This window comes from Neophocaena asiaeorientalis, unplaced genomic scaffold (assembly GCF_003031525.2).
Source record: "Neophocaena asiaeorientalis asiaeorientalis breed wild unplaced genomic scaffold, Neophocaena_asiaeorientalis_V1.1 scaffold182, whole genome shotgun sequence".
Taxonomy (NCBI): Eukaryota; Metazoa; Chordata; class Mammalia; order Artiodactyla; family Phocoenidae; genus Neophocaena; species Neophocaena asiaeorientalis.
The window spans coordinates 2005209-2032576 of record NW_020174648.1 but is presented as its reverse complement, the minus strand read 5'-3'; the positions used below and the strand labels follow the sequence as shown (position 1 = coordinate 2032576).

The 27368-nt window shown below is 34.4% G+C and overlaps 1 protein-coding gene across 2 annotated transcripts in view; it reads left to right on the top strand.

The window, feature by feature from the left end:
• RALGPS2 (Ral GEF with PH domain and SH3 binding motif 2) overlaps positions 1-26736 on the top strand; it is a 141228-nt gene extending 114492 nt beyond the window's left edge. The window contains exons 14-20 of one of the 2 annotated variants that reach the window (XM_024758742.1): positions 3135-3189; positions 5858-5935; positions 7533-7638; positions 8199-8291; positions 15550-15655; positions 18245-18336; positions 21022-26736. In XM_024758742.1, the coding sequence (XP_024614510.1) occupies positions 3135-3189; positions 5858-5935; positions 7533-7638; positions 8199-8291; positions 15550-15655; positions 18245-18336; positions 21022-21051 (560 nt within the window). In that variant the 3' untranslated portion in view covers positions 21052-26736. The remainder of the gene's footprint in view (positions 1-3134; positions 3190-5857; positions 5936-7532; positions 7639-8198; positions 8292-15549; positions 15656-18244; positions 18337-21021) is intronic. The other variant, XM_024758743.1, reaches the window with a different exon arrangement.
• Positions 26737-27368: the final 632 nt, after the last annotated feature.

Here is a 27368-nt window from a genome sequence, read left to right as displayed (position 1 = left end):
TGTAAACTGATGAGCCACTATGGAGAACAGTATGGAGATTCCTTAAAAAACTAAAAATAGAGCTACCATATGACTCAGCAATCCCACTACTGGGCATATACCTGGAGAAAACTGTAATTCAGGAGGAGACATGTCACACAATGTTCACTGCAGCATTAATTACAATAAATAGCCAGGACATGGAAGCACCCTAAATGTCCATCAGCAGATGAATGGATAAAGAAGATGCGGCACATATGTACAATGGAATATTACTCAGCCATAAAAAGAAACGAAATTGAGTTATTTGTAGTGAGGTGGATGGATGGACCTAGAGTCTGTCATACAGAGTGAAGTAAGTCAGAAAGAGAAAAACAAATATCGTATGCTGACGCGTATATATGGAATCTAAAAGAAAAAAAAATGGTTCTGAAGAACCTAGTGGCAGGACAGGAATAAAGACGCACGCAGATGTAGAGAATGGACTTGAGGACACGGGGCCAGGGGAGAAGCTGGGACAAAGTGAGAGAGTGGCATTGACATATATACAGTACCAAATGTAAAATAGATAGCTAGTGGGAAACAGCTGCATAGCACAGGGAGATCAGCTAGGTGCTTATACCACCTAGAGGGGTGGGATAGGGAGGGTGGGAGGAAGACGCAAGAGGGAGGGGATATTGGGTTATATGTATACATATAGCTGATTCTCTTTGTTATACAGCAGAAACTAACACTACATTGTAAAGCAATTATGCTCCAATAAAGATGTAAAAGAAACAAAAAAAAGTCACTTGGTGACCTTGACAAGATTCGCTTTATAGAGTAGTATGGGCAAAGCTTGGAGATTGGAGAATGAGAGGTAAGAAAATAGGGATAGCTATTATGGAGTGGGAGCAGAAAATTGGGACTGGAAAAGGATGTGAGATTAAGAGAGGAATTTGTTTGGTTTTACTTCCTAAACTTTTATTTATTTTCTGAACCTTCTAGATGAGCATTATTTCTTTGGATGTTTGCAGTTAGGAAATCTCCATACAGTGTTATTTTTATTTTTAAAAAGCAATAACGGAGGAAAATGTCGTCTTCTGTGATTAATTGCCAGGTTTCTCAAAGGCTAAGCCTATTATAATTAATATGATCATTTCAATATTGATGAACAGTCAATAGAAATGTAGGAGTTCATTTTCTTGAACATGTTGACTTCCTTTAACGCTTGAGAGTTTCAAACCCTGAAAGTGAAATTGCTTTGGAGCTGGAATGCTCCATTCAGCAGTTTTATTCCAATATTCCCCTTTTTATAAATACAAATGATTAAATGATGACAAAATTTACAAAACAGAAGACAAGTTGGCCTCTTGAAATATGCCTCTGTTAATACTGTGAATTGCCTATATGTAAATATCAACCTCAATCTGAAAAAATGATACACAGAATAATTTTGCAAAAAAGAGAGGAAGAACCTTTTTCCAATTAAAAATGTGTTACACTTATGGAATTTAGCCTGTCACTTTAAGCCAAAAATAGTAATTTTAAAAATTACAGCTCTCAATTCAGTACAGAATATTTGGCTTTTCTGTAATACTTATCGTAAGTATTATAATGATTATTATTCTCTATTTGTGGCTTTTACTTTCCATAGATGTTCTTTTTGTTACCACAAGATAGTTATCTAGTTATTTCATTCCATTACAGTTAGTGTCTTAGTTTAGAGACCTGTCCTTTAGAACAAGAAGAGGCTAATTCAATTTTTGCCTTTGTATTTATTGTTTAATTATTCCAAGGCTAAGGAGATAAACAGTAGAGATTGTTACATCTTTGTTTATAAATTAAAAACATTAGACATAGGCATTACCTTCCAGGGTGTTTGCTTTAAAACATTCTGAAAAGGAAGTCTATAACCATAGATGGTAGTTGTTAATACACACACGCAATTCATAATCACAAAAAGGTTTTTTCCTCAGCTGTAACTTTTACATACAATATTAATATATCCCTTGGAGGCTTTGAGAAAGTACTCTGGAGAAATTAACCAGTGCTTGGGACTATGGCCTCTAACGTTTTTTAACATGGTGCATATGTCCTAGGTAACCTAAAGTAGTCTTGCCCAGCTAAAGGAGGTGTATCCACTCTGAACTTCATGCTTCTGGAAGAAACTTTTATTTTCTACAAATAAGTCATACTAACTATGCTTAAATTTTCAGTCTTTATCACATAATTCTACATCAAAAGATAACCTACAAGACCCCACTGCCAACAGCAGATTACTTCCGTTTCTTATCTGAACCAGAAAATTACTTCAGTGACTGTTACTCAGTTCTTCAAAGAATGGGACATATACTCATGCCATTCTAAATGCATGGAAGAGGTGTTATTCCATCACATATAATGGGTTCCCTATAGTAGTCAAGTTTGAGCCTCTCACAGAACCCTGGTTGTGAAAGTCTGATAGACGATTCAACTTGATACATAAGGGACATATTAATTATTGATTTTATTGAGAGCCAGTATTATCTTTAAAATAATTTTTAAATCAACCTAAGCTGTTTTGGACTCTCCAAATTCTTTCCCCTCAGATTAAGCTAATTTAAAACTTTCTATTTTAACTGATATTCTGGGTCTCTTAAGAGAAACTTTTACATTGTTATGGCACCTTTTTTTTTTTTTCCCTGAATTTAAGGATTCTATCCTCTTCTGCCTTGCCCCCAAAGGCAAAAATTGAACGTCATTAAGCTTTTTTATCCTTAGGGTAGTAATGGGTTTTAAAAAAAAGTACAAAGGGAAGTAGTATACCATGAACCTATAAGAAATGCATAATTATATTGGTCTTAAATTATGGCAAACCTAATAAGGAAAAATTTTGTGCTTATGTACATTCTCTGGTGGTAGGAAAAGTGTTTACTAATGAATTTAAGCCGTAACTATACATGCAAAAATGTTTTATGCTATTTTGTTATTTTGGGTAGTCTTGTAAACTCTATTCTAATATATTGCAAAATAAATCAAGCACATGATATTAGAATGAAGAATTGATATGTGGATGTTCACCCACAAATAATGTGACTGTCATTTTATAAGCACCGTTAGAGTATTTATTTTTAAAAGACAACATCCAAACCCTAATTACGATGTTTAAAAAATAAGATAACTTTTGATTTTAGGTAGCAGTGATGGCTCTGAACTAAGTGAAGAGACTTCATGGCCTGCTTTTGAAAGGTAAGAAAAATTGCCCATTTAAACTATTTTGAGTTTATTTTGTCTGTCTTAAAGTATATGATAATGTGAATTTAAAGACATAATATTTATCACATATCTCCAAGGGACTATTTTAGGCTTCCTGCTGGTGGCAAAAAAAAAAAAAAAAAAGTTAATATTTAAGCCTGGAATTTAGTGTTATCTAGTAAAGACATGTTTATTTGGAGGCTTGACACATATATTTGAATTTTAGTACATTTTAAATGTAACTTAATAATAATCAATCACAGCTTACCTACATATGTGTACAAAAAAATTATTTCCTTAAATTATGGTTCATTTAAGTAATTTTAAGGCATTTAGTGGAGTGGTCAACTTCATTCATTCTCAGTTAATTTGTCAAGAGCAAAATGACTTAGTAAATTTTAAATTATACTGTAAGTAAAGCAGCTAAAAGTTTGAATTTAAATTGTCATTAATTCAAAGTTTGCACAAAGCACACAGATTTGTACTGAAATAATGTAAGTCACGTTCTGTTTTCTCTTCCTTGATGCTTTAAGCTGTAAGATCTGTCATCTGCTTGTGGCAAATACGCCATATTGATCTTCCAAAATAAGATTTTTCTAAAAATGTAGTCAAACAGTGTAAATAATTGTTATTTAAAAAATATCCATTAGAATTTTACTGTCTTTGACCGTTTCCATTCTGCCATTGTCATATTAAGATACTTGAATCAACCCATGAGCAAAATAATTGCTCCCTTTTGTATATAAACTAAGCAATCTAAGTTTCTGAGCAACAAGATTAGATTGAATTTTGAATGTCATGTTAAAATTGATGAAGTTGAATATATTCAGTTACCTAATTCCCTGTCAGTCACTTTTTAATAGAAAACAATTATACTAACTATATATTTGAAATTGAACTATACATACTTGAATTGGTTAATTTCATGATGTAACTGGAAAATTAGATCCTTGTTCTTGAAACTTAATAAGATTTCTCACCATTATGTGATTAAGATTTTACTTGCAAATCTAATATTTCAAACTACTTTTGAACCTTTCTACTCTAATTGTCAGTGTTCCTAAGTTTTGTTCTCTTTGTTTTGGGGGATTTTTAACAATTTGTTTTTACATATTATTTCTCTTTCAACTTTTTCTTTCAATCTCTTTATTTGGGTTTGCCTGAAACAGGAAAAACACAAGAGTTGCCTCTGGCTTGCTGTCTGTACAAATTGTCTTGTTAGTTCTTTCCCTCTAATAAGAACATAATATCATCAGATGTTGATTTCAGAGTGTACTGTATTTAGGTAAGAAACATTGATGAATAGAATTGTTCCTCAAATCGCATGAGTTATGAGCGAGTAACCAGAATGGTGTTGTGTTAAATAATCTGTTCTTATCCCAGCAGGTTACTTATGAAGATGGTATTTAACAGTATTAACCTTCACATCTCAAAACAGTATTTTTCTTTTGACAGAAGTTTTGCTTTGCAGATATTTGCAGCCAAAAGCATGTACTGTACTTGTGCCAAGTTTAAATCAGTGGCTCTTGAGACATTTTGAGAGCAAATTAATGCTGCCCAGCAAGACTCAGACATGAAATATTAAAAAGTGAATAAAGAACTAGGATTTAAAATGCTACCTGTGGATAGTGAACTTCGAAAATAGACATCAAATATGTTGCCCCCTAAGTTGCTAAAATAATACTTTCTGTTTTAAATATCATTTATCAACAGTGCTACTTTTGGCTTTTCCTAGGCAAAGAAGTAACAGTGTTTCTACGTGTGTGTGTGTGTGTGTGTGTGTGTGTGTTTATTTCCTTTGTTAAGTATCACATGCCATTTTGGATGAATATTAACTCATACCATTTTTATCATTTATTGGCTTTATCATGTATTCATTTTAATTGATGTGGAAATAGAAGACTGCCTTATTTATTACTCAGTTCATCTCTTTTGGTAGTTTTCTTGGATTTTATATAAAAGAAAGGAAAATAAGGTGTTAAAGCACATTTTTTTTTTTTTTTTTTTGCTGTACGCGGGCCTCTCACTGTTGTGGCCTCTCCCGTTGCGGAGCACAGGCTCCGGACGCGCAGGCTCAACGGCCATGGCTCACGGTCCTAGCCGCTCCGCGGCATGTGGGATCCTCCCGGACCAGGGCACGAACCCGTGTCCCCTACATCAGCAGGCGGACTCTCAACCACTGTGCCACCAGGGAAGCCCTAAGCCACATTACTTTTAAGTTTATAGGTCACATTGCTTTTAGCTGTCTTTATAGGGGCATACAATAAAAATTTATTGTTATATAAATCCAGGTATCATATTTAAAGTGGAATCCAAGAACTGGCATATGAACAAAAGGATATTTTAAGTATTTTTCAGGCTTTGATAGTGTTTGGTTATAAATACCTCTTTAATTATTTTAGCAAATTTGTGAAAGTGAATGTATATAAATATATGGTTCAAACTAATAAACACCTTTAAGTATTTATAGTCAATAGTAGAAGAAAAAAATAATTTGAAATTTATGCTGTATGCTTTAAAAAAAGAAAGAGGAGCAATCACATACTATCCTTTTGTAGGATTTAGAAAGCTGTATTACACAAAGAAATTATTATGCTATTCTAGGTTATTGATGATTGTGTGAGTAAAAGTAATATATACAATTTATAATGGAATCCAACAGGAACAGATTATACCATTCTCTCGGCCCGGTGACAAGAGTGGCACGAAATGGCTATCGAAGCCACGTGAAGGCCAGCAGGTACAATTCCCCTGCATTCAGGGGGTCACAGAACTCCCCTCTGGTGTTGGTGATTGGCTTACATGGGTGTGGTCTCACATTATTTCTGTTCTTTCTCAACTAATTGGTTTAAAAACTAAACAAAATGCCCATGAAAACTTTCTTTCCAAGATTTAATCTAGAGATAAATTTGAACTATTCTTTCTGATCCCAGAGCTAATTGCTAGAACTTGCATCTTTATGTCAACATTTTTAAATAATTCCAAATCTGTCGCTTTTTAACTGCACAGGTCTTTCTAATGTTGCTGATTATTGGATAAGCGGTACAAAAATCCACTTGTTATTCAAGGCTGCAATCGAAGAATTTACTACATTCAATTTATCTTTTTTAAGAATTTTTCAGGTTAACTTCAGGTCCTGAATTTAGACAGGTCTTTTTTATTAAATAATATTTCTGTGTTTAAACTCATGTTCATTCAGTTGTTTATCTTGTTAAACCTGGTCTCTTTCTGCACTACATTAGCTGCAGAAGAAAATAAGTATGGTAGATTGATTGGGGGCTAGAGGTTAACAGTAATGGATAATCCACCAATTCTCATAATACAACAAAATAGCAGACTTTAAAGTTAATTTTATGTCAATTTAATGGTGTCTAATCTCCTTGAATATATACCTCCTTGAATATAAATAGCTCCAGCATGAAATTTCTAGTGGTTTCTAAGTTTTTAAGTCACTTTGAAGACACCTAAGTAATAAAAAAGGGATAAACTTGCAAACTTAAGGTTTCTTCACCGTTGTAGCAATTCTGCAGCTCATGTCAAATGACCGGAGGAATGACAGATTTTTTTTTTTTAATCAGTGTGTTATGTTTTAATTGACTTATATAGGAATTGTTCTTATTTTAACTGTTGGACCGTAAATGAGTTGGGGAGAGATATTTAGATGTTTATTATTTTGTGACGGTTTTCTTAAGATACAAGAAAAAGAAATCTTGAGTTTGGAGTTATTCCTTTCTTGGAGAGCTGTTAAGCTATAATCACTTAGATGCATTGCTGACATGAAAATGTCATTACATTTTATTGCAGAAAGTTGGTTTTTTAAATATGTTGTTAATCGCCTTCATTACTTCTTTCACCTATTTTAGAATTAAGCATGGGTTTTCTTTTGCTTTTTTCCTTTTGATTCTGCTATATTTATTTTGAGTTTTATATGCTTAAATACTTTTAACAAATAGAATCCTCATCTTTCCCACTAGGACTTAAGTTTCTACTGGGGAAAAAAAGGTTTCAGCAGTGCTGCAGTGTGGCATGTTAAGAAGAAAAGTCTTAAATCTCTAATTTAATCTTTACTAGGGTGAATCTCTGTATTCTTTCTAAATTATACTTGTTCAAATGTGCAGTAAAATGTGTTTTTTAACCATCTGCTGACTTCAGTAACTTCCTGTTAATTTTGTGACAGCTTACAAATTTCAGATCAGTAAGCCTTTATAATTGTCAGTGTCTTCTTATTCTGAATAAAGTAACAGTTTTAAAATTAAGAGTAATTACATTTTATTTAAGTACCTACTTGATAATCACTAAAGCGCTTATATGTTCTTTTCTTCATTTCATTATTATAGTTCTGCAGAATCAGAAGATTTGGCAGTACATTTATATCCAGGAGCTGTTACTATTCAAGGTGTTCTCAGGAGAAAAACTTTGTTAAAAGAAGGCAAAAAGCCTACAGTAAGAATTTAATATATTTTAATACACGTTCTAAAATTAAGCAAATGAATAGGACCCTAAAAAATATGAAGACAGTTGAAATAAACTATATTTCAGATATATAATACACTTGAAATAATTTAAGATACACCTTTGCCTCACAATGTTATTTAATTTAAAGTGTTATTATACCTGCCATATAGATTTTGGTTAAATCATAATTTTGGGTGTTTAAATCAAGATGCTCCTGTACTTCTCTTTGCTCCCTAATATAGTTCCTTAGAGAACCTTGAAAATATATCCCGTTAAGAAGTATTTTAAGTAGTAAGTTTAGAAGAAATAGAAAACAGAGTGACAACCCTAAAAATTAGAATTCAACCAATTTTGTTTGGTCAGTCCTAAGTAGAATGTATTGAGTGGACGTGATAAGAATATTTGAGATAAAGATTTCAGAAGTGATGAAACTCGAAGCTAAGGTGGTGGAAGTGAAGTGGAGCTAAAGATCTTTGGCACTGAGAAAGCAGAGTGACTGAGAAGCCAGTAGCATTTGCGTAGTATATTCATGTGTCTGTCCTCTCCAGGTAGCATCTTGGACGAAATATTGGGCAGCTTTGTGTGGGACACAACTTTTCTACTATGCTGCCAAATCTCTAAAGGCTACAGAAAGAAAACATGTAAGTATTCCTGTTCCAAGTTGTTAGCATACTTTCACATCCTCTTCATGGTTGTAAAGAAAGTAGGTCTAATGCAATGCAAGGGTTTGGGTTTTTTCCCACATTCTAACCCAGAAGTTCTTACACTTTCCTTGTTGGAATATTATAATGGAATTATTTTTGTTTAGTAAGACCATTCCAAGGAAGGTCTTGGAACAACTTCCATATTTTGTAGTTTCATTTTTGAATGCTATTTTTCCATTGCAAATGTCAAAACTGCACACTACAAGTATCTATCTTCACTTCCAAGCCCTCTCATACCTGGGTTTTTTGGGTCAGAAAATGGTTGAAAACTATCGCCTTGGAGTCTCGTTTCCTAATTTGTAAAATATGAAAAATTCGGACCAGCATCTCTGGTTCTTTCCACCTCAGTCTCTGTTTGAGTGATTTTCCCAGCAGTGAAGAGGAATAATAGTTACTAAGGTTACTATGATCACCTTCTTGTGTTTAAAAGAAGCTTTGAAATGCTCTTTTCTCCAGATGTAGAATCTTCCTATAAATCTTTTTTTTTTGCATGCTATTTTTTCTATGCCAGTGATACAATATTTGAAAATGGAAAACTAAGTTTCCATTTTCCATGTTGCGTTAACACAGTGTCCTGGAGAGGAATTTTATTTCTAAATTGTGTATTTTGGGGGTGGGGGGGGAATTAAGTTTTTTACCATACTGAGGAAAGGTAAGCCACTGAAAAAAAAAATTAAGTTCTTTTACTACTTATACATTACCCAGTGATACTGCATAATTCAGAGAAGACCTTTTTTTTTTGGAGGCGGTGGGGGGGCGGCGGGGGAGGGCATTTATCACTTTGTGTTTTTTTATTCTAACAATGGCTCTTAAAAACTATAACACACACACATTACTTGTATACATTTTAATATCAGGTATTACTTCACCAAACACTTTGACTAAATTTACTGGGATTCAGTGTTTTTTTGTTTGTTTTGTTGTTGTTTTGTTTTGTTTTGTTCCTTTTAGTAAGAATAATCCCTAGTTTGAAGTTTGGTTGGATGAGGCCAGTTACAAGTTCAACTTCAGACATTATCATTAGAGAAGCTTTTCTTTATTCTCACAGTTTTAGCCCTTTAATCACACCAGGGATAGAGAAGAATACATTTTTGGTTTAAATGAATGTGGGAAGTGCCATATGATAGCATCACCTACCTTTCCTTATCAGCCGTACCCATGCCTTGTCACTGTCCTGAATTTCATGTTAATCATTGTCTTGCTTTTCTTTAGAGTTTACCATATATGTTTCCTTAAACAGTACATTGTGTTATTCTTTAATTGTACCTGAATGGAATCATATAAATTCTTGAGCACTGACTTTTTTGCTCACTATTATGTTAGAATTATCTAGATATAGTCCTCACATTGAGGTTAAGGACTGTTTTTTGTATTCTAGTCAAATTGACTATAATGCCCACAATACCTGACAAAGCTACAGTTTAGTTTCACTAGAACGTTTTACAGAGTAATTGCCTCTGGTTAGTACTGCTGTACTCAAAGGAGGGGGGAAAAAAAGGGTTGATATAGCTAAATTAAATTGTCATCTTCAGATATAGTTAACTGTTCACTTAGCCACTTCCAGAGGCTTGGCTGGATTTCAGTTATTATAAAGAAGTTGACTATTATAAAGAAGTAAAATGTATAAGGTAAAATTTTTTTGTTTTTTCCTAACTTTAATTAGAAAGAAGCCAAATTAGAGAATTGATTAAATAACTGAATTTGTCCTCTAATACATATGTTAAATATCTTTTTGTGTTTGGCATTGGTACTTATACATAGAGAATAATAACATGCTAGTTTGGGCTTTTAATTATATGAAGTGATAAATAATGCATATGAAATGTTTAGAAATTAGAGCATAGTGGGCTGTGAAGGGAGCCCAACTGAGTGCCAAGGAAATGGACTGTATTCCTCATCTTTTCTAGTTTAAACTGTTAAGATTAAATTATAAGAACAAAATAGAGTATAGAGACAAGTCCATGTTTATGTTTAGTATCAATTTTAGGATAGAAAAGATAGGGCACAGAACTAAAAGCAATGAAGGAAAAAAAATTTTAATCATTTTCAAACAGTTAAAATACAAATTGGAAGAAAATATTGGCTATACATAAGCAATAGATAAGGGATTAAAATCTTTTATATAAACACAGCACCATCTATGTAGTGTTCTTGCCAAAAATTTAACCTGAATTTAATCATGAAGAAACAATTAAATTCACATTGTGGAATATTCCTATAAGACAGCTGGCTTGGATTCTTAAGACCAAAATTTGGCAGATGGAATAGGGTAGGGGGACAGAAGGACTGTTCTAGATTAAGAGAAACTAAAGAGTCTTGACAGCTAAATGCAATGTATGTACCTTGGTTTAATCTTGGAGGAAGTTCTTTTAAGCTATAAAGCTCATAATTAGGACAATCAAAGAAATTGTAATATGGACTTTATATGATTGTGACTGTTAAATTTCTTGAATATGTTACATTGTGGTTATATAGTAATATATTCTTAGGAGATACATGTTGAAATATTTAGAGTCCAATGTTATGTGTGCAGCTTACATTTAAATGTTCAAAGAGATCAAGCAAATGCAAAATGTAGATATATGGGTAACCATTGTAGCATTGTTTCAACTTCTCTGTAGTTTGAACCTTTTCAAAATTAAAAGCTGGGGGAGGAAAAAGAGTCACTAATGAAAGTATACTTGTTCATATATATATATTAATACATGCAGGAGGAGGAAATCTGGAAGCCTACACCTCTATGTTTTATTGCTCTCTAAAGTATGAATGTTTTTGCCTGTGAGGAGCAGAGCAGACTTGGGAAGAGAGAATAACTGGGAAGAAAGGAAGGGGACTGTGGTTTTATTATGTCTATATTTTTGAATGTTTTAAGATGAAAACATTCACTGTAAAATTATTTTTAATTGAAGTGTATTCATTATGAAAAATTTTTTGCAGATATGTTTGAGCCTATCTCTGCATAGTAATGACTGAATAAATACTGTTTGATAAGTTAAATTTTAAAAACCAAGGCTACACCTGAAAAAGAAATCTGTAACCTATATAAAGACCTTCCACAGCTCAGTAAGAATAAGACAACAGTAGAAAAATGGAATAGGGAGATAAAGAAGGTGAAATATAAATGGTTAATAAACATGAAAAGGTGATGAACCTCACTAGGTATCAAAAACACAGATTAAAGAAGATGCCCTTTTTTTTGGCCATTAGGCAGAAATTTTAATGATTGATAATATAACAGTAGCCAGGATGTAGGGAAACATAGACAGTTGGTGGAAATTTAAATTGGTATTGTTTTTGTGGTGGACAATTCTAGTCAGTATTTAACTTAATAACCAGCGATTCTTTACTGAAAGTCTGTCCTATGGAAATCCTTGAACAAGTGCACTGATATCTATAGAAGAATATTCCTGGAATATTTATAGTATCAGAGATCTGCAAACACTGAAAATACTTATTATTAAGGAAATACTGATAGGTAAAAAACACAAGTCAGAGTAAGTATACCCCCATTCGTATATAAAAACCAACAACAACAGGAAAGCCAGTCTTTGGTGTAATGCATAGAGAAAGGTCCAGATGGCTACACCCCAAAGGATGATGAATTCTGGGGAGTGGGATGAGATTCAGCTGGTGGTTGAGGACATTTGTACTCTATGTAAAGGGGCTTATACTGTTTGAATTACTTTTTTTTTTTAATTGAAAAAAGAAGCAATTGATGCAGATGTTTTGGGGGCTAGGAAAAGAATATTAGAAAATCGTGCTATCTGCTTTGGCATAAATTATTAGCTGTGAAATCAGCTGTTCTGTAGTATTGCCAATTTGATTCTTCACAGTATTAAAACTTCCTAATCCCTTTGGCTTTCATTTTTGTAGTACCCATGTTGTTACAAATAATGTGATGTGTTCCTTCTTTTCCCCATTTCTTTAAAATTGTGAAACATATACATGCAAGGATATATAGTATACATGAACATTTTAAAGAATAATAAATAAAATGAACACCTCTATAACTCCATGCAGCATAAGAAGACAGAGCATTACCAGAGCCGTCCAAGACTTCCCAGATAGCATCCTCTTCCTTCCTTATCAGCCACACCCACAGCCTATCACTGTCCTAAATTTCATGTTCATCACTGCCTTGTTTTTGTTCAGGATTTTACTATATGTGTTTCCTTAACACATTGTCTCATTTTTGAACTGTACCTGAATGGATTCACATATATAGTTTTAAGCACTCCCTTTTTTGCTTAATATATTGTTGATGAGATTCATCACTGTTGATGCATATAGCTGTCCTTTATTCCTTTTCATACTTGAATAGTCTTCCACTTTATGAATCTGCCATAATTTATTCATCATTCTACTGATGGATATTTGGATGCTTTCCAGGTTATTGCTGTATCTAACAAAGCTACTATGAATATTTTTGTGCATATGTTCTTTAGATTACATACCAAGGAAGGCAAACGTTCAACTTTACAAGAAAATGCCAAATTGATTTACTTACTCACCAACAGCATGATGAGGTTTTTCATTGTTCCACACCCTCACCATACTTGTTGTCAGGCTTTTTAATTTTGGCTAACCTAGTAAATATGAAATGGTACCTTGTGATTTTAATGTACACACCCCAGATTATTAATGAGTTTGAAGTTTCTTTCATGTTGTTGGTCATTCATGTTTCTTTTCTAAAATGCCTGGATAAATCTTTTGCTTATTGGATAGTGTGTTTTCTTACTAATTGGTAAAGGTTCCTTATATACTCTGGATACTAATCTATTAACAGTTATGTGTTACTAATATCTTCTTCCAATTTGTTTGATTTGTTTTTTTTTTAACTCTCTTTGTGATGTTTTTAGTGAATAGTTCTTAATTTTAAAGTAATACAATTTATACTTAACAGTTTCTGAGTCATGTTTTTAAAATAAAATACTTCTCTAACCGGAGATCATCAAGATATTCTCCTATAATTTCTACTAATAGATTTAAAGTTTTGCAGTTTGCTTTAAAACCATTGATCCACCTGGAGTCAGAGGGGTGTGTGTGTGAAATGTGTTATGAAATAGGCATTCATTTTGATTTTTCTGCACGGATGAGAAATTTTCCTGGCACCATCTATTGAACAGTCCATTCTTCCTTCACTGATCTGCAGAGCCCACTCTTATCGTTTGAGTTTGCATCTATGTGCACAGATTGCTTTCTAGACTTCCATCGCCCTGTCAGTCTGTCCTTGTCCCAGTAGCTCATGGTCTCAGTTACTGTAGATTTATAAGTCTTGTGTAGGCAAGGCAAGTCCAGCCTAATTCTTCTGGAGTGTCTTGGCTATTTCTGATCCTTTGCTCTTACATGTAAGTTTTAGAATCAGCTTCTCAAATTCCACATAAAACCCTACTGGAATTTTTATTGAAATGACACTGAATCTGTAGACCAATTTAGGGAGAATTGGCATCTTTACAACATTGAACCTTTTTCTTCATCTCATGGTTTTTCTCTGTTGATTTAGGTCTTCTTGAAAGTCTTTTAACTGTTATACTTTCCTGTATGTCTTTTGTTACATATATTACTAGGTACCTTTCCTATAAGTGACTTTTATAATTCTAGTGTATAAAATTGCAGTTGACTTTTCTTTTTTTTTTTTTTGGCGGTACGCGGGCCTCTCACTTTTGCGTCCTCTCCCGTTGCGGGGCACAGGCTCCGGACGCGCAGGCTCAGCGGCCACGGCTCACGGGCCCAACCGCTCCGCGGCATGTGGGATCTTCCCGGACCGGGGCACGAACCCGTGTCCCCTGCATCGGCAGGCAGACTCTCAACCACTGCACCACCAGGGAAGCCCGCAGTTGACTTTTATATTGTTCTTTTCCAAGCATCCTTGCTGATCTTTCTTATTAACTTGGTGGATTTTCTGTGTAGATAATATCATCTGTGAGTAATGGCAGTTTTATTTCTTCCTTACCCTTATACCTTTTATTTCTTTCCTGTTATCTTAGTGTGCTGACTAGGTCTTCCAATTCAGTGTTGGATGGAAGTAGCAATGGTGGGCATCCTTGTCTTAAAACTGATTTTGAAGTGTTTTTAGCATTTTACCCTTGAGCATGCGTTGCAGGGTTTTGGTTTGGGTTTTGTTTTGTTTTGTTTTTTTCTTTCCTGCTTTGTTTTGTTCGGGTTTTGTGGGGGGTTTGTTGTTGTTTGTTTGGTAGTTACTCCTTATTGAATTAGGAAATTCTGTTCCATTCCAAGTCACACAGATATGCATTATATTTTAGCAAATGGTTTTATTTTACATCAACTGAGTTGATCATACTTTTTTCTTTTAATGTTAATATGGTGATTTATTTTAATAATTTATCTAAAGTTGAACTAAGCTTGCTTTCATGAAATAAAGCGAACTTAGTTGCAGTCATTGATTTCTAACATTGAATCACCCTCATATTCCTGGGATAAATCCAGTTTGGCCATCATGTACCGGCTTTTTTATACACTGCTAGATTCAGTTTGCCAATATTTTATTTAACATTTTTTCATTTATGTTCATGAGTAGGATTAACTTAAATTTCTTGCTTTTATAACAGCCCTTTTTTTTCCATTACTAAAGTGTAACTTTATAAAAAAAAAAGAATAACTAGACAGGTAACAAGCATGCTAAGAATACCTTCTTTCTGAGAAATACAGGCAAGAATATATTATTAAGAATTGTGATGGTGGTGCTGATTCATTAAATCATCAGGTTGTCAGGTTTAAGATAACACCCCTATTACATTGGTACACCTTAAACTTATACAATATTATATGTCAGTTATATTCAGTAAAGGGTGTGTGTGTGGAGGTAACACCTATTAAAATGGAAGTGTGTTTCCTTTGTAACGAAGGGGTGAGGTGTAGCACAGTAACAACAAAAAAAAACAATACAGATAAATTTACCAGATCTACTAACAGACCATGGTCTTTGGGAGTGGACGCTAGGACAGTTAACTTTTGATGAAGAGTTGAAGCTGGGAAAGATCTGGAAAGTATAAGAGACTATCTGAAGAGGGCATGCTTACATGGAATTTAGTAGTAAGAGACCAGGAGCAGACCTGACCAGCATGAAATCTCGTCTCTCTCTAGGAAAAACTGAAAATATGCTCTCTAACAGTTAATTTTTACATAGAATAAGCCATAAATTTTGTTTCCATTAATTATTTTTTTTATCTCTCAGTTCAAATCAACATCAAATAAGAACGTGTCTGTAGTAGGATGGATGGTGATGATGGCTGATGACCCGGAACATCCAGATCTCTTCTTGCTGACTGACTCTGAGAAAGGTGAATCATTAAAATAACTAGGGCTTAAGGTATTGCATGTACACAACTTTCGGTAAGCCAAAATTTATCAATAGTTTAACTGGAATACACGACTAGGGGCATTGTTTGTGTAGTTCAATCTCTTGGGAAATATTTGTGTCACATAATGTAATGTATACTAATGATAGCAATATTTTTAGATATCAATATCTATTAATTGCTTATTTAGTAAGCTTATTAAATAAGCTTATTTTCTTTGCTACATGGGCATAAGCTTGAAATTAAAAACCCAAATAATCCCTAGAGAGCTAATAACCAGAAAAGGAAGGAGGGAATTCGAGAATCTATAGACCACTGTTAACTTTAAAATCTCAGATTTACAATATTCAGTACCCCTTCGTTTATATTCTGAGATCAATTGTTATTCTTAAGCTCTGAATGTGGCAGAAGTTTTCCTTTAAATGATTTTTATTCCATTACTTTTAATTAAATTAATTGGTAATTTGACTCAAACCACTTTCCAAATAAGTATAATTTTAATTATAATACTTAGCTTACAATGTATGGAGACATTTATGAGTGAAAGTGTTGGCTATTGACCACAGGAGTTTTAAAAACTTTAAAACTTTAAACTTTAAAAGTGGATGAGAGAGGTTGGAGGGTGGGCTGTGTAGTAGAATCAGATCATACCTTCTCACCCTGCCTGTGCCTGTTGTGGAGACCTCAGTGGTCATCAGAACAGATCCTCATGTGGTTGCAGCTCTTCCTTCGTAACATCTGCCAGCTGTTGATAAGCACCACAAAGGAAGCCAGAAAGAAAATTCTTTCATATCTGCCCAGAATCTTCCACTTCAGCAGCTCACTCCTACTAAAATGAAGTTATATTACCTTTTACTGACTGTAAAATTATACTCTGACTTCTGTTTATTTAGAATGCATATCCACAGATATTCTGCTTTTAGGATATTGTGGTACTTTAAGTAAAAATTTAAGAAAACATGCAGAAAAAGTTAGTGCAGAAAAAAATAATAGCAAAATGTTATGTTTTGAGATGAAATAGGTTGACTTACAGAGTAAGAAGCTCCTACTCAACATTCTGAATTCAAAGCCCCAGCCTCCACCCTGCCAATCCCAAAGGCCTTCATTATTTATAAAAGATCATTTTTATGGGGTTCAGTTAACAGATTATTTGTCTTCCATCAGTTCCTTAGTGTGTTTGACAGAACCATTTCAGAGTACGAGGTTTTTATGAAGTCTGTACTGATGGTCTTTTTCAGGGAGGGGAGAGTAGGTAAATGGCCGCTGTGGCCAGCTGATCAGATACCTCTGCTATTTAGGTTGATCTAATGTTTGCATCTGTGTTTAACAAGCAAAAAAGTGTTATTTTAGTAATTAAACATTTGGTGAAGAAAGCTGTTGCCTCTGAAAGTGAAAAAAAGTCTTTGAGAAAATCTCAAAGAAGAGCTGTATAACGCCTGCATATAGATGAGGCTCTTGAGCCATTGAATTCAGTTATAAAGGAAAGAGTAGCACTCAGTAAGAATTGGGAGGTAAAAAGAACTCAGGTCAGTGAAAAAGGGGAATTAAGCTCAACTTAGGGCACCTATACTACATGAGTCCTTTCTTCTTTTCTCAGTTTATTACCTTAATACATATAAACATATAAAATATCCTTATTATGTGTCAGTTTTGAATTAGAGTCAACATAAGGTCTAAATACATACAACACACAGGAAACAAATGAATTTCTAATTTTCTGAAAGAGAAAAAGTTGCCTTCTCAGATTTTTCACATAAGCCCTCACTAGACCTAGAAATTTCTCTAATAATTTTGACAAATGTTAACTAAAAACTAAAAGCATAGGTTATATTGATGTTAGCTGATTAATCCTTAATCACATTAAATAGCTAATATTTAAGTGTTAAACATGTTAAAGCATTCTGGCCTATAAAAATTCACTATTAGCATCTACTAATATTTAGATCATCTAAATAGTGCTGAGAAGTGATATCCTGCACTCTCATCCACTCATACAAATCTAGAGAAGCCAAACAATTTTTTTTTTTTTTTTTTTTTTTGGCTGCGTTGGGTCTTCGCTGCGTGCGGGCTTTCTCTAGTTGCGGTGAGCGGGGGCTACTCTTCGTTGCGGTGCACGGGCTTCTCATTGCGGAGGCTTCTCTTGCTGCGGAGCACAGGCTCTAGGCACACGGGCTTCAGTAGTTGTGGCTCGTGGGCTCTAGAGTGCAGGCTCAGTAGTTGCGGCACATGGGCTTAGTTGCTCCGCAGCATGTGGGATCTTCCCGGACCAGGGATCGAACCCGTGTCTCCTGCATTGGCAGGCGGATTCTTAACCACTGCGCCACCAGGGAAGCCCCAAACAATTATTTTATTTAAATATACTTTAAAGAGCATTTAAGGAGGCAAAATACTTCTCTTCCAATTCATAAACAGCAAAACGGTGACTTTCTTCATAAATGATAGCACGTGAATGTAGCACAGAGAACTCTTCGTTTTATTTGTATTGGAAAATCAGGTGTTAGAGAAATAGAATTCTTAAACGGAGAACTGTCATCAATTTTTATTGTTTCCCTTTGTTTTTAATAATTTTAGGAAATTCATACAAATTTCAAGCTGGCAATAGGATGAATGCAATGCTGTGGTTTAAGCACTTGAGTGCAGCCTGCCAAAGTAACAAACAACAGGTAAGCATCTCTCTTAACCCTCAAAATAGTCCATAAATTGCGAATATAATTAAAAGAGTTCCAAATTTTTGGAGTGAAGTAGGGAAACTGTTCATATTCTACTTCTTGTTGACCACAGTCAGCAAGACATGAAGTCCACATTTTAGAGAGGAGATGGGTAATAAACAAGCGAACAAATAACAAAATTTCAAGTAGTAAAAACCGTATGAACAAAATAGAATTACATGATATGGAGTGATGGGAGTAGAGACAGACTTTAAATAAATAAGAGTGAACAGCAAAGATCTCCCTAAGGAGATGACAATGACATGTATGACAGGAAGGAAGGGCCATGTGAAGATAAGGGGGAACAAAATTCTGGTGGAGGGAACAGTAAGTGCACAAAGACCCTGAAGATGGAACAAGCTTCAGGTGTTCAAAACAGGGAACTGTAGCCCTTGTTGGGAGAATGTAGTGGGAGGCAAGGAGACTTTAGAGAGGTAAAAATGTGATGGCACCTTAACAAAAATTATTCTGATTTGTCTTTATTTGTTCTATTGACAATTTTATGCGGGTTCCTGTGCTTGCAGTGAAACCCAAAACTATGTGGGCTTTTTGTTTGTTTTTATTTTTACTGAAGCAAAGATGGTCTAACTCAAAGGCTTTCAGCTACAAAGGGGAATGAATCCATAGTGGTGTTTTCCCCAAACCCGGTTGCAGATTTAAAGTTGAACCATGAATTGGTAGGGCAGACATAAATAAACATAGACTTTTTTAGGCCAATTTTCAGTTGAATATATTTGAAATTTTTATTGTCTTAAGGTACTGAAATACAGAAGTATATGGTAAGTGTTATCAATAGCTAATTTTTAATAATATAATACATTATACAAGTTTATAAAGCTTATAAACGTATTTTCCACTGTGTGCTATCAGGACCCAAGTTATTATCCCTTTTTTGATAAAGGAAGAAACTAAGGCTCGGAAATCCTAAATGACCTACACAGGGTCAAACAAGTAAAAAATCGTGGGCCTGAGATGACACAAACTCTGTCTTCATCCTGTAGATTCATTCTTCTTAAATATTGTTGGAATGGGCCTTGTTCTCTTACAATTTTTATTTCAAAAATATATGAAAGACTAATAGCAATATTTGGTACCATTCTTAACAATGTCCCTTGAGGACATGAAATACCATAGAGCAAAAATTACTTTCTTGCCCCTGTCAAGTTAGTGTCCGGGACAGAATGAAGGAAACAGACCTTCTTTTGCCTAAACCAAGCTTTTCAGGATTCAGCTCCATGCTGTACATTTTCTTTAAATGTAGCTTAAAGTACTGTATCATTTCTTTTCAATCTCAAGTTTCAAGATTAATCTAGACAGGGTATGCGTACCAGCATAGAGGTTCAATTTCTTTTTATTATATTAGTGGACTTTGCTACTGAACAAGTCAACCAGATGTGTATAAATGGGTTTTTTATTTGTTTGTTTCTATACTTGGAAGAATCAGAGAAGTAGCAAATTTATAAATAGAAGCTGTGAAATTTGAAAACTTTTAGTAGAAGACTCTAACTCAGGTACAACACCTTAAACCATAGTCAGGCAACTTAGGAGGAAATGAAAATGTTACTTTATTAAAATATTGGTTTTCTTGGAACCAGACCTGAGAATTTATACTTTAATTTAAGCACTCTTGGATTTGTACTGTTGTATTTATAGTTCAGTTATGATTGTATTGTCAAATAATTTTTCATTCAGAAGCTGACACACGTAAGAGATTAATCTTTTTTTTTTTTTTAGTATCCCAGGTTTTCAGGAAAATGTTGCTAAAGTGTGGGAACTGTTAAGCTCTTTTAAAGGACAGAGAAATGACCACTGATGCATGAATTTCTCTACCAGCACAACTTTGGAAAACTGGTAGTAAAAGTTAAGAGCATTTTTTTTTTAGCATGGTGAAGCCCTCTTTAGTCCTTGACTAGAGGGTTCATTAATTTTTAAAAACAAAATATATTCATATTTCTAAGAATTATTGTTGAATTTCAGACTTAAATCAAATTAAATTTGATCCAGTCTATAAGCAGCAAACTGTTATATAACCTATAGATTTTTCAGAGTCACAAAGTTTCAGCAATGAAACTAGCAATGAGTTTTATTCTTTTATACTCATTTATCTAGCAATGAGTTTTATTCTTTTATACTCATTTTCATGATGATTTCACAAAGAAATTCTTAGTAATGTTTGTTATAAAATTATTGTGCTGGATTTTAAAATTTGCATGTAGGAATTCATTGTAATACATATAATGAAAAAATAAATGATGACAAGCATTTTGTGTGGAATCTCACACTACTAGGGCCATACTTACTCTTTCCTCATTCATTTATTCACTCAGCAAACATCTCCTGAGCTCCCCTGTGTTAGACAAGAAAGATACTGTCTCTGCCCTTTTTCCCACCCGGATTTCAATTTATTGGAAAAAGTATTAACTCATCTCAGTGACTTCCTCTCAAAAATGTTCTAGTGTATTTTATTCATTATTCATAAACAATTACAGTACCTTCTATCAAATTCCTTTTTTAAAAAGATATTTAGGCCAGAAAGATTTTAATATTTGGGCTTACTTAGAATGACAAGGAAATATAAGAAATAGTACTTTGAAAAACACCTTTTAAATACTATCAGTTTGTAATGCTTATATTTTTTAGGTTCCTACAAACTTGATGACTTTTGAGTAAAAGCCTGATAAAAAACAAGGTGAACTGTTATCTTAAGTGAAAGCAAGGACCTGATGAAAGAGCGCCAGCTATAAACCAATCCTGTGCCAGGAAGAGCCCAGAGGTTCCATCTCAGCCTCTGGAGTTCTGAACCAAAAAAGCACTAATTTCAGGGAATGAAGTGAGATATTCCCAGAGAACAAATTGGAGTTGCAAAACAAACTGCCATGGACCATGCTTCTTATCTCTGAACTGACCTGTGGAAACCACTGCCTTAAAAGAATGAAAGGAAAACCAACATGAAACACCAAATAGTGTGTGTGAATCTTCTGGCGGTGCTGTGCTTGGAATAGATCGTAGCTAATTTGCATTTCTTTTAACTTTGTACTAATTTTGGAGGGGAGAATCGCCTTTTTTTAGATACACTTTAAAAAGAAAAACATATTTCTTATGGGTTACATTAGGAGCTGGGTTTAAAGTGAGGTGTAAAGCTACTCCAGCTTAGTAGGGCTCTACCGGCAGCCTAGCGGAAAGGTTTGCTTGAGCTTCCATTAGTCTGCAGCCTCACTCGCTTTTTCACAACAAGAGTATAGGAATTAGAAATGTTAATAATGTGAGTTGTTGGAGTTTGTTTGGGATTTGGGGGGGGGGGGTTGTTTTGGATGAGGGGAGATTTTTAAAAACACTAAACTTCTGAAATTTAGTACTGTTTGGGGTACATTATTTCCTGCAGGAGGTATAAAGGCTGAGTGTTTATATGCCAGACACTTTTTTCAAGTGGGCTCCAGAAAACATGGTTGTTTTTAGGTGGGTTTAAAGCTTGGCCTTCTATATGAGTTCATTGTTGGACCACAGATCTGCTTAGTAGAGAACTGTAATCCCTACCTAAACTTTTCTAAGAAGATTTTACAATAACTACATTTTTCAAGTGAATTGGATTATCCCTTCTATCACTCACAGGTGATTTTTATCATCAAGGGTGATGTATTGATATTTTATCAGGATAGTTTCCTTTACAGTGTTTCATGTGCACAATGCCAGGTATTTTTTTTGTTATTCATTTTCATTATTTTTGATCACTATGAGATTCAGGATCGCATTTGTTTAAAAGAGAGTCGACGTATGTACGTATGCATGTATGTATTTTATTATAAGGCATACAAAATAATTTTCAAAGGGAAAAAGGTAAAAGACTGAGATGCTGGGAATTTTAAGTATCAAAACTTTCCTTCCTACTTAACCTTCCTTTATTACAAACATTTTTCTCAAAACTTACTATAGGTCCTTACGATGAAACCATATTTTGTCAGTAGTTGATCAAGCAGTTTTGTGAGAGCTCTTTAATGCAATAATGCATTTAACTTTTGAAATAAATGTTAAGTTACAAAAAAAAGTTTGAAGGTGAAATGCCTTAGAGTTTTAACAAAAAACTGCCACTTGAACAAAGGCTGTGTGTTGGATGTTACAAACTCATGAGGCATCATGGATTTTGGCTGTGGCCCAGAGTAAGAAGTGCTTTTTGACTGGTAACTTCTAGTAGACTTCTATTACTTTGGGCCTCACATAAAATTTTTCAGATTGTATTCTTGGAGAATTTTATGCTTTTTTTTAATCATAAGTATTTCATCCTTGAATCCATGAAACTTAAATAGAAAATATTGCTTATTAGAATAATTAGCTAAAAAAATCTCTCCATTGGAAAGTAGAAGAGCTTTCCCTGAGTGCTTAGTTTTTAAATTTAGTGTTCTGTTTGGAAAGGATATTAAGAATTCAAATATCTTTCTCATATAGCACAGTTAGAAATACCATTACTTCTGGTTTTGTGAAAAGTGACATGAGCTGGAAGAGGGCAAAATGTGGCCTGTGCTAGTGATTTTATCTCCCAGCATAGCCCACACTGGGCGCTGAGAAGAGGCCCTCTGCATAATCAGCATAGCAGTATTACTCTGTAGACCTTGCACATCTGACTTTTGTTTTAATTTTCTTGTTTATTTCTCTTCAGGAATAAGTGTTTTTAACAGTGTATGTGCTTCTTAAAAAACACTGTGGATGAAAACCCTGTGGATTTTTTATTATGTTTTCTGTTTGTCATAAATAAGCTAAAGTAGATAAGTTTCTGTGGAGATATGCACCTGGAAGTCAGAGCCTGACAGCCCACAGTTTTGCCAAAGAGAGAGCTCCACTGGAAGATGTGTTTGATATTTTCAGCGCTAAACATGAGGCTGCTTGTGCAGCGTGAGAACAGTGTTCAGGTTTGGTGACTAAGTCCCTATATAGATTTGTGGCCTCTGACTGACTGAAACTGAACCGCGCAGCGGGCGTCACCATTATTTTTGTCTTCAAATTTGTCCATTCCAAAGATTGCTCATTGCTTTTTAAGGTGAATTTAGCATTTGAAGCAAAGATCAGTGAAGGAAGTGAATTAAAATAGTGTAGGTGAATTTTTTATCTGTAATTCACCAAATGAGACCTAATAATAATTCAAGGAAAAATAAATGTTACCAAAATATATTAAATATTTAGGCAGTGTATTAGTGGGAAGGTGAAATTTTTCTCCTCTTGTAAGGCCTACCCTTAATAAATTTGTAAAGTAGCGACTCAAAAGCTTGAAATTTCCACCAATATTAAGCTCATTTGTTTCTCTCCAAGTCAAGAAGACCTCATTGGAAATTCCATTATAATTTAAGCTACTTTTTGATAAACATAATGATTGGTATATTATCCAGCCTGGTGTAATAGTATAATACCACCCAAAATACAGTTTGAGGCACATCTTATTTAACAGTTTGTTTGAACATGGAAGCTTATTTTTCATGCAGAAGTAACATAACAGTTTTTAAAATACAACTATAAAAATAACTGCTGACCTCGAAGAGCACTGTTTTTGGTCTCATGCTCCCTCTTTGTTTGAGTTCTGCTTATTTTTTTCAGAGGCTTTATTTTTACCGTACCTCCAAACTGTAAGAATTAAAAGAACCAATCAAACACACCTTCCTATTACATTTTCTTCACTGTGTAGATATTATTTGTGTAAACATTGCAAAAAGGGATCCAAACAATTTGAGTTTGAGTATTTTTTACTCCCCAGGCATGTACTTCAATGACAAATGTTTTCCTGTGTGGAAAATGCCATATGACTATTGCACTACTTTCTGTACGGACTGTCTTGGTATTGTGTCTTTTTGTATGTCAAGAACTAGGGTGTTTGTAGCTGCAAAGTTTCTGTAAGTGGCTTTATTCCTCTTCTAGAAGATTTATAAAGGAGCCCAAGGTGCACTGTTATAGAAGGAAAAAATGTTTACGGTCTCTAGTGTATACACCTTATATATTAGTTGAAACCAGGGCCCTCCAAGAGCAGCCTGGCCTATTGCTCTCTTAGGATTACTAGAATTTACCTGGCCAAATGATTTGAGGGGAAGTCTTTTTTTCTTTTTTCTTTTTTAAGGTTAAATCTGTAAGTTATATATGCCTTTACTACTGAAGACAAACCTATAGGACATCATATTAATTAGAAATCGACAATAATAGTAGATTTAATCCATTAACTTTTTAGAAGAATATATCCACTATTGATTTCCTTCCTGTTTTTTTGAGGCACATTCCTTTACGACCAGTTTTTAAACCACCATATTATCTTCTTCTGCAAACAAGGGGTACCAGCATTGCTTAACAGAAGATAATCTTCAATTTTAAAAAATTCTCTGCTTCAAAGGCTTTTGAAATAATTGGATCCCTTTTTGAAAATGAAGATGAATTTTTACTGTGTCCCCGTGGAACAATAGTACAGCTGTTGCATGAATAGGTGATACAAAGCAAGTGGTGAGGTTTGTCTGACTTCTTCAGTGATCTTTTAGGGTTTGCTTTTATTTTCTCTCTCTCTCTCTCTCTCTCTCTCTCTCTCTCTCTCTCTCTCCTTTTATATTTCTTTCAAACATAGTAAATTTATAATTTTACAGCCAGAGTAGTATTCTGTTTTTTTCTAACAAACATTGTTATTTAATCACATTGGAGATAATTATTTTCTGTATGAAGTCAACCTTTTCAAAATGATTTAAGTATTTCTGGTTTTGCTTCCTTAAAAATGGCTTGTGTCTAAAGTAATTACTTTTCTCTTGTTAGAGGATTCCAATGAAAGACATCTGTGCATGCAAACTTTTAAGCTTTTGGAAAGCAATTTCATTACACTGGTATCTCAAGTATGTAGTGTGGGGAAGATTTGGTCAGTGCCTTATCAATTTGGAGACCAACTTTAGGGCATCGAGTATGACAATAATCACTTGCCCTGTTACTCCTCTTATTTCAGGAGTGTGTGCTATCCCTCTCTCCACCAGCTTACTCTTTCTCACAGCAGGTCTAAGAAAATGTGTGCAGATCACTCTAGGTAATTGTTGCATTCCACCTTGGCTTTGAGTCTTTTTAGACAAGCTCCGTCCCTGCTCCTCTCCTTCCAGGGTAGAAGATTAAAATTAAACCCACCAAATCAGCCTTTAGATGAGCACTCCTGAGAACAACTTTGAAGAGCATCCATCCAGCTGAGTTTATTTTTATTTTGTGTTGTTGAAATTGTTGTTTTGAACATAGATTTAATTATGTCCTTTCAGAAAATCCTTAAAAGAATACAGTACAGCCAGAAAGATCTGTTTGGGTTTTATTAAAGCTACTGAAATCCCGAAATGAGAGTTCCTTTTCCCAGAAGTGAGATTTAGTTCAGTACATTCTTATATTTAAATAAGACTCAGACCAAACAAGCAGTCACTTAACCTACCAGTTATTGTTTACTTGAAAATACTATGTCAGGAAAGTGAAAACAGCTCCAAAATATAAAGAGAAGTTAAGAGAGTAAGCCAATTCTCAGTAAAAGCAAAGCTTGGAAACATTTTGCTTCTCCGAGATTATTGCAAGATCTGGAGCTACTCTTGTTCAACTGAGTCAAGATGCTATTTTCACATTTTTTAAAGGGCTAGTATGTTCTAGAATAGGCAAGTAAATTTAGTGTTTAAAGCCAAATGAAGGGTTAACTCGTCCTTAGGGGTTGTTAGTAGAAATTAAAGTTTGATTCTAGTCATTTGGACTGCAAAGTGGTGATGGGATTAAAGGAATACATAATTAGAATGTTTGGGGATTGAACTTTTTTTCAAAACAGACAAGTAGAAAATTTCGTACTTAGCTGTGCTTTAGATATGAGGTAACAAATATTAATTTTCCCATGAAGATACCACTTATTAGAACTATTCACAGATATAGTCCAGTAATTATTGACTTACTAGGTCTGACAGAGTAGCTGATAATAAGTCACCAGACTCTCAGAAGAGTTTCTATACCTTGATTATTGACAAATCCATTGTTTTACAGCCGACTGAAGTATGTTATGTGTGGGGAGGGGGTGGGGAACTCGTTCACAGTGTAATCTAAAGGAGATAAAAGCATCTGTGGGGATGAATATCCAATGATGATAATATACAGGAAAACACAAGCCATTTTTATTCTCCTTCATCCCGGTTAACTTGAGGTACAAACATGAAGTACTCATTTGCACTATGACCTCCTGGAGTGACGTGCAGCTTGGTTCCTCTCTCACTTTTTGTTTCTGTTTAATATGCAGATGTGAGTGTGAGATCTTCAGTGTGTTTGCATAATCTAACTTAAAATGAATTTAAGTACAGTTTTCTGAAATATTTCTATTGGAATAAATTACTTAAAAATATAGATTGTGTGGGGATAGTTTGTTTCCATATTTACATTTTTATCATTAACTTCTAAATAAATGCTCTAAGTTGATTTTTTTCCTCTTTCTAAAATAGTTGACAAGGATTTTGTTGGTACGGGGAAGCTTCTATCTGGGTAAACTTCAGTTGCTCTTCTTTATCCCAGAACAAGGATGTGCCCTGGCATGCTGACAGATGGGGCCTTGGGGAAAAGAGGTCAAGGGTATAATATTTCCAACCGTATCTCCCCACTCCAAGTATGTGATATAATATGACCAGTCCCCATAGAGGCCCTCTTTGCTAGTACTGTATTTCATAGATTCCAAAAAAATGACACTTTCACTTCTCACCATTTCTGAAAATAGAATCCGTCTTCCAGCCTAGGGAGCCTTAAATTGGAAGAAGTACAGAAATACATGTGTTCCGTCTCCTATAAGTCATCAGCTGGGGTGTTTGCTCTGCTCTAAGAATTCCACATGAGCTTGCCTCTTAAGAAGCCTGCGAAACCTCCAGACAGGACTGAATGCCCAGTGTTTGGGTAAACCATAACCCAATTTTCAAGTGTTTTCTCACCTTTCTGATGCCTTTGAAATTTTTCCCTGTCCCTGCACTAGAACCAAAAGAGAGTGACGA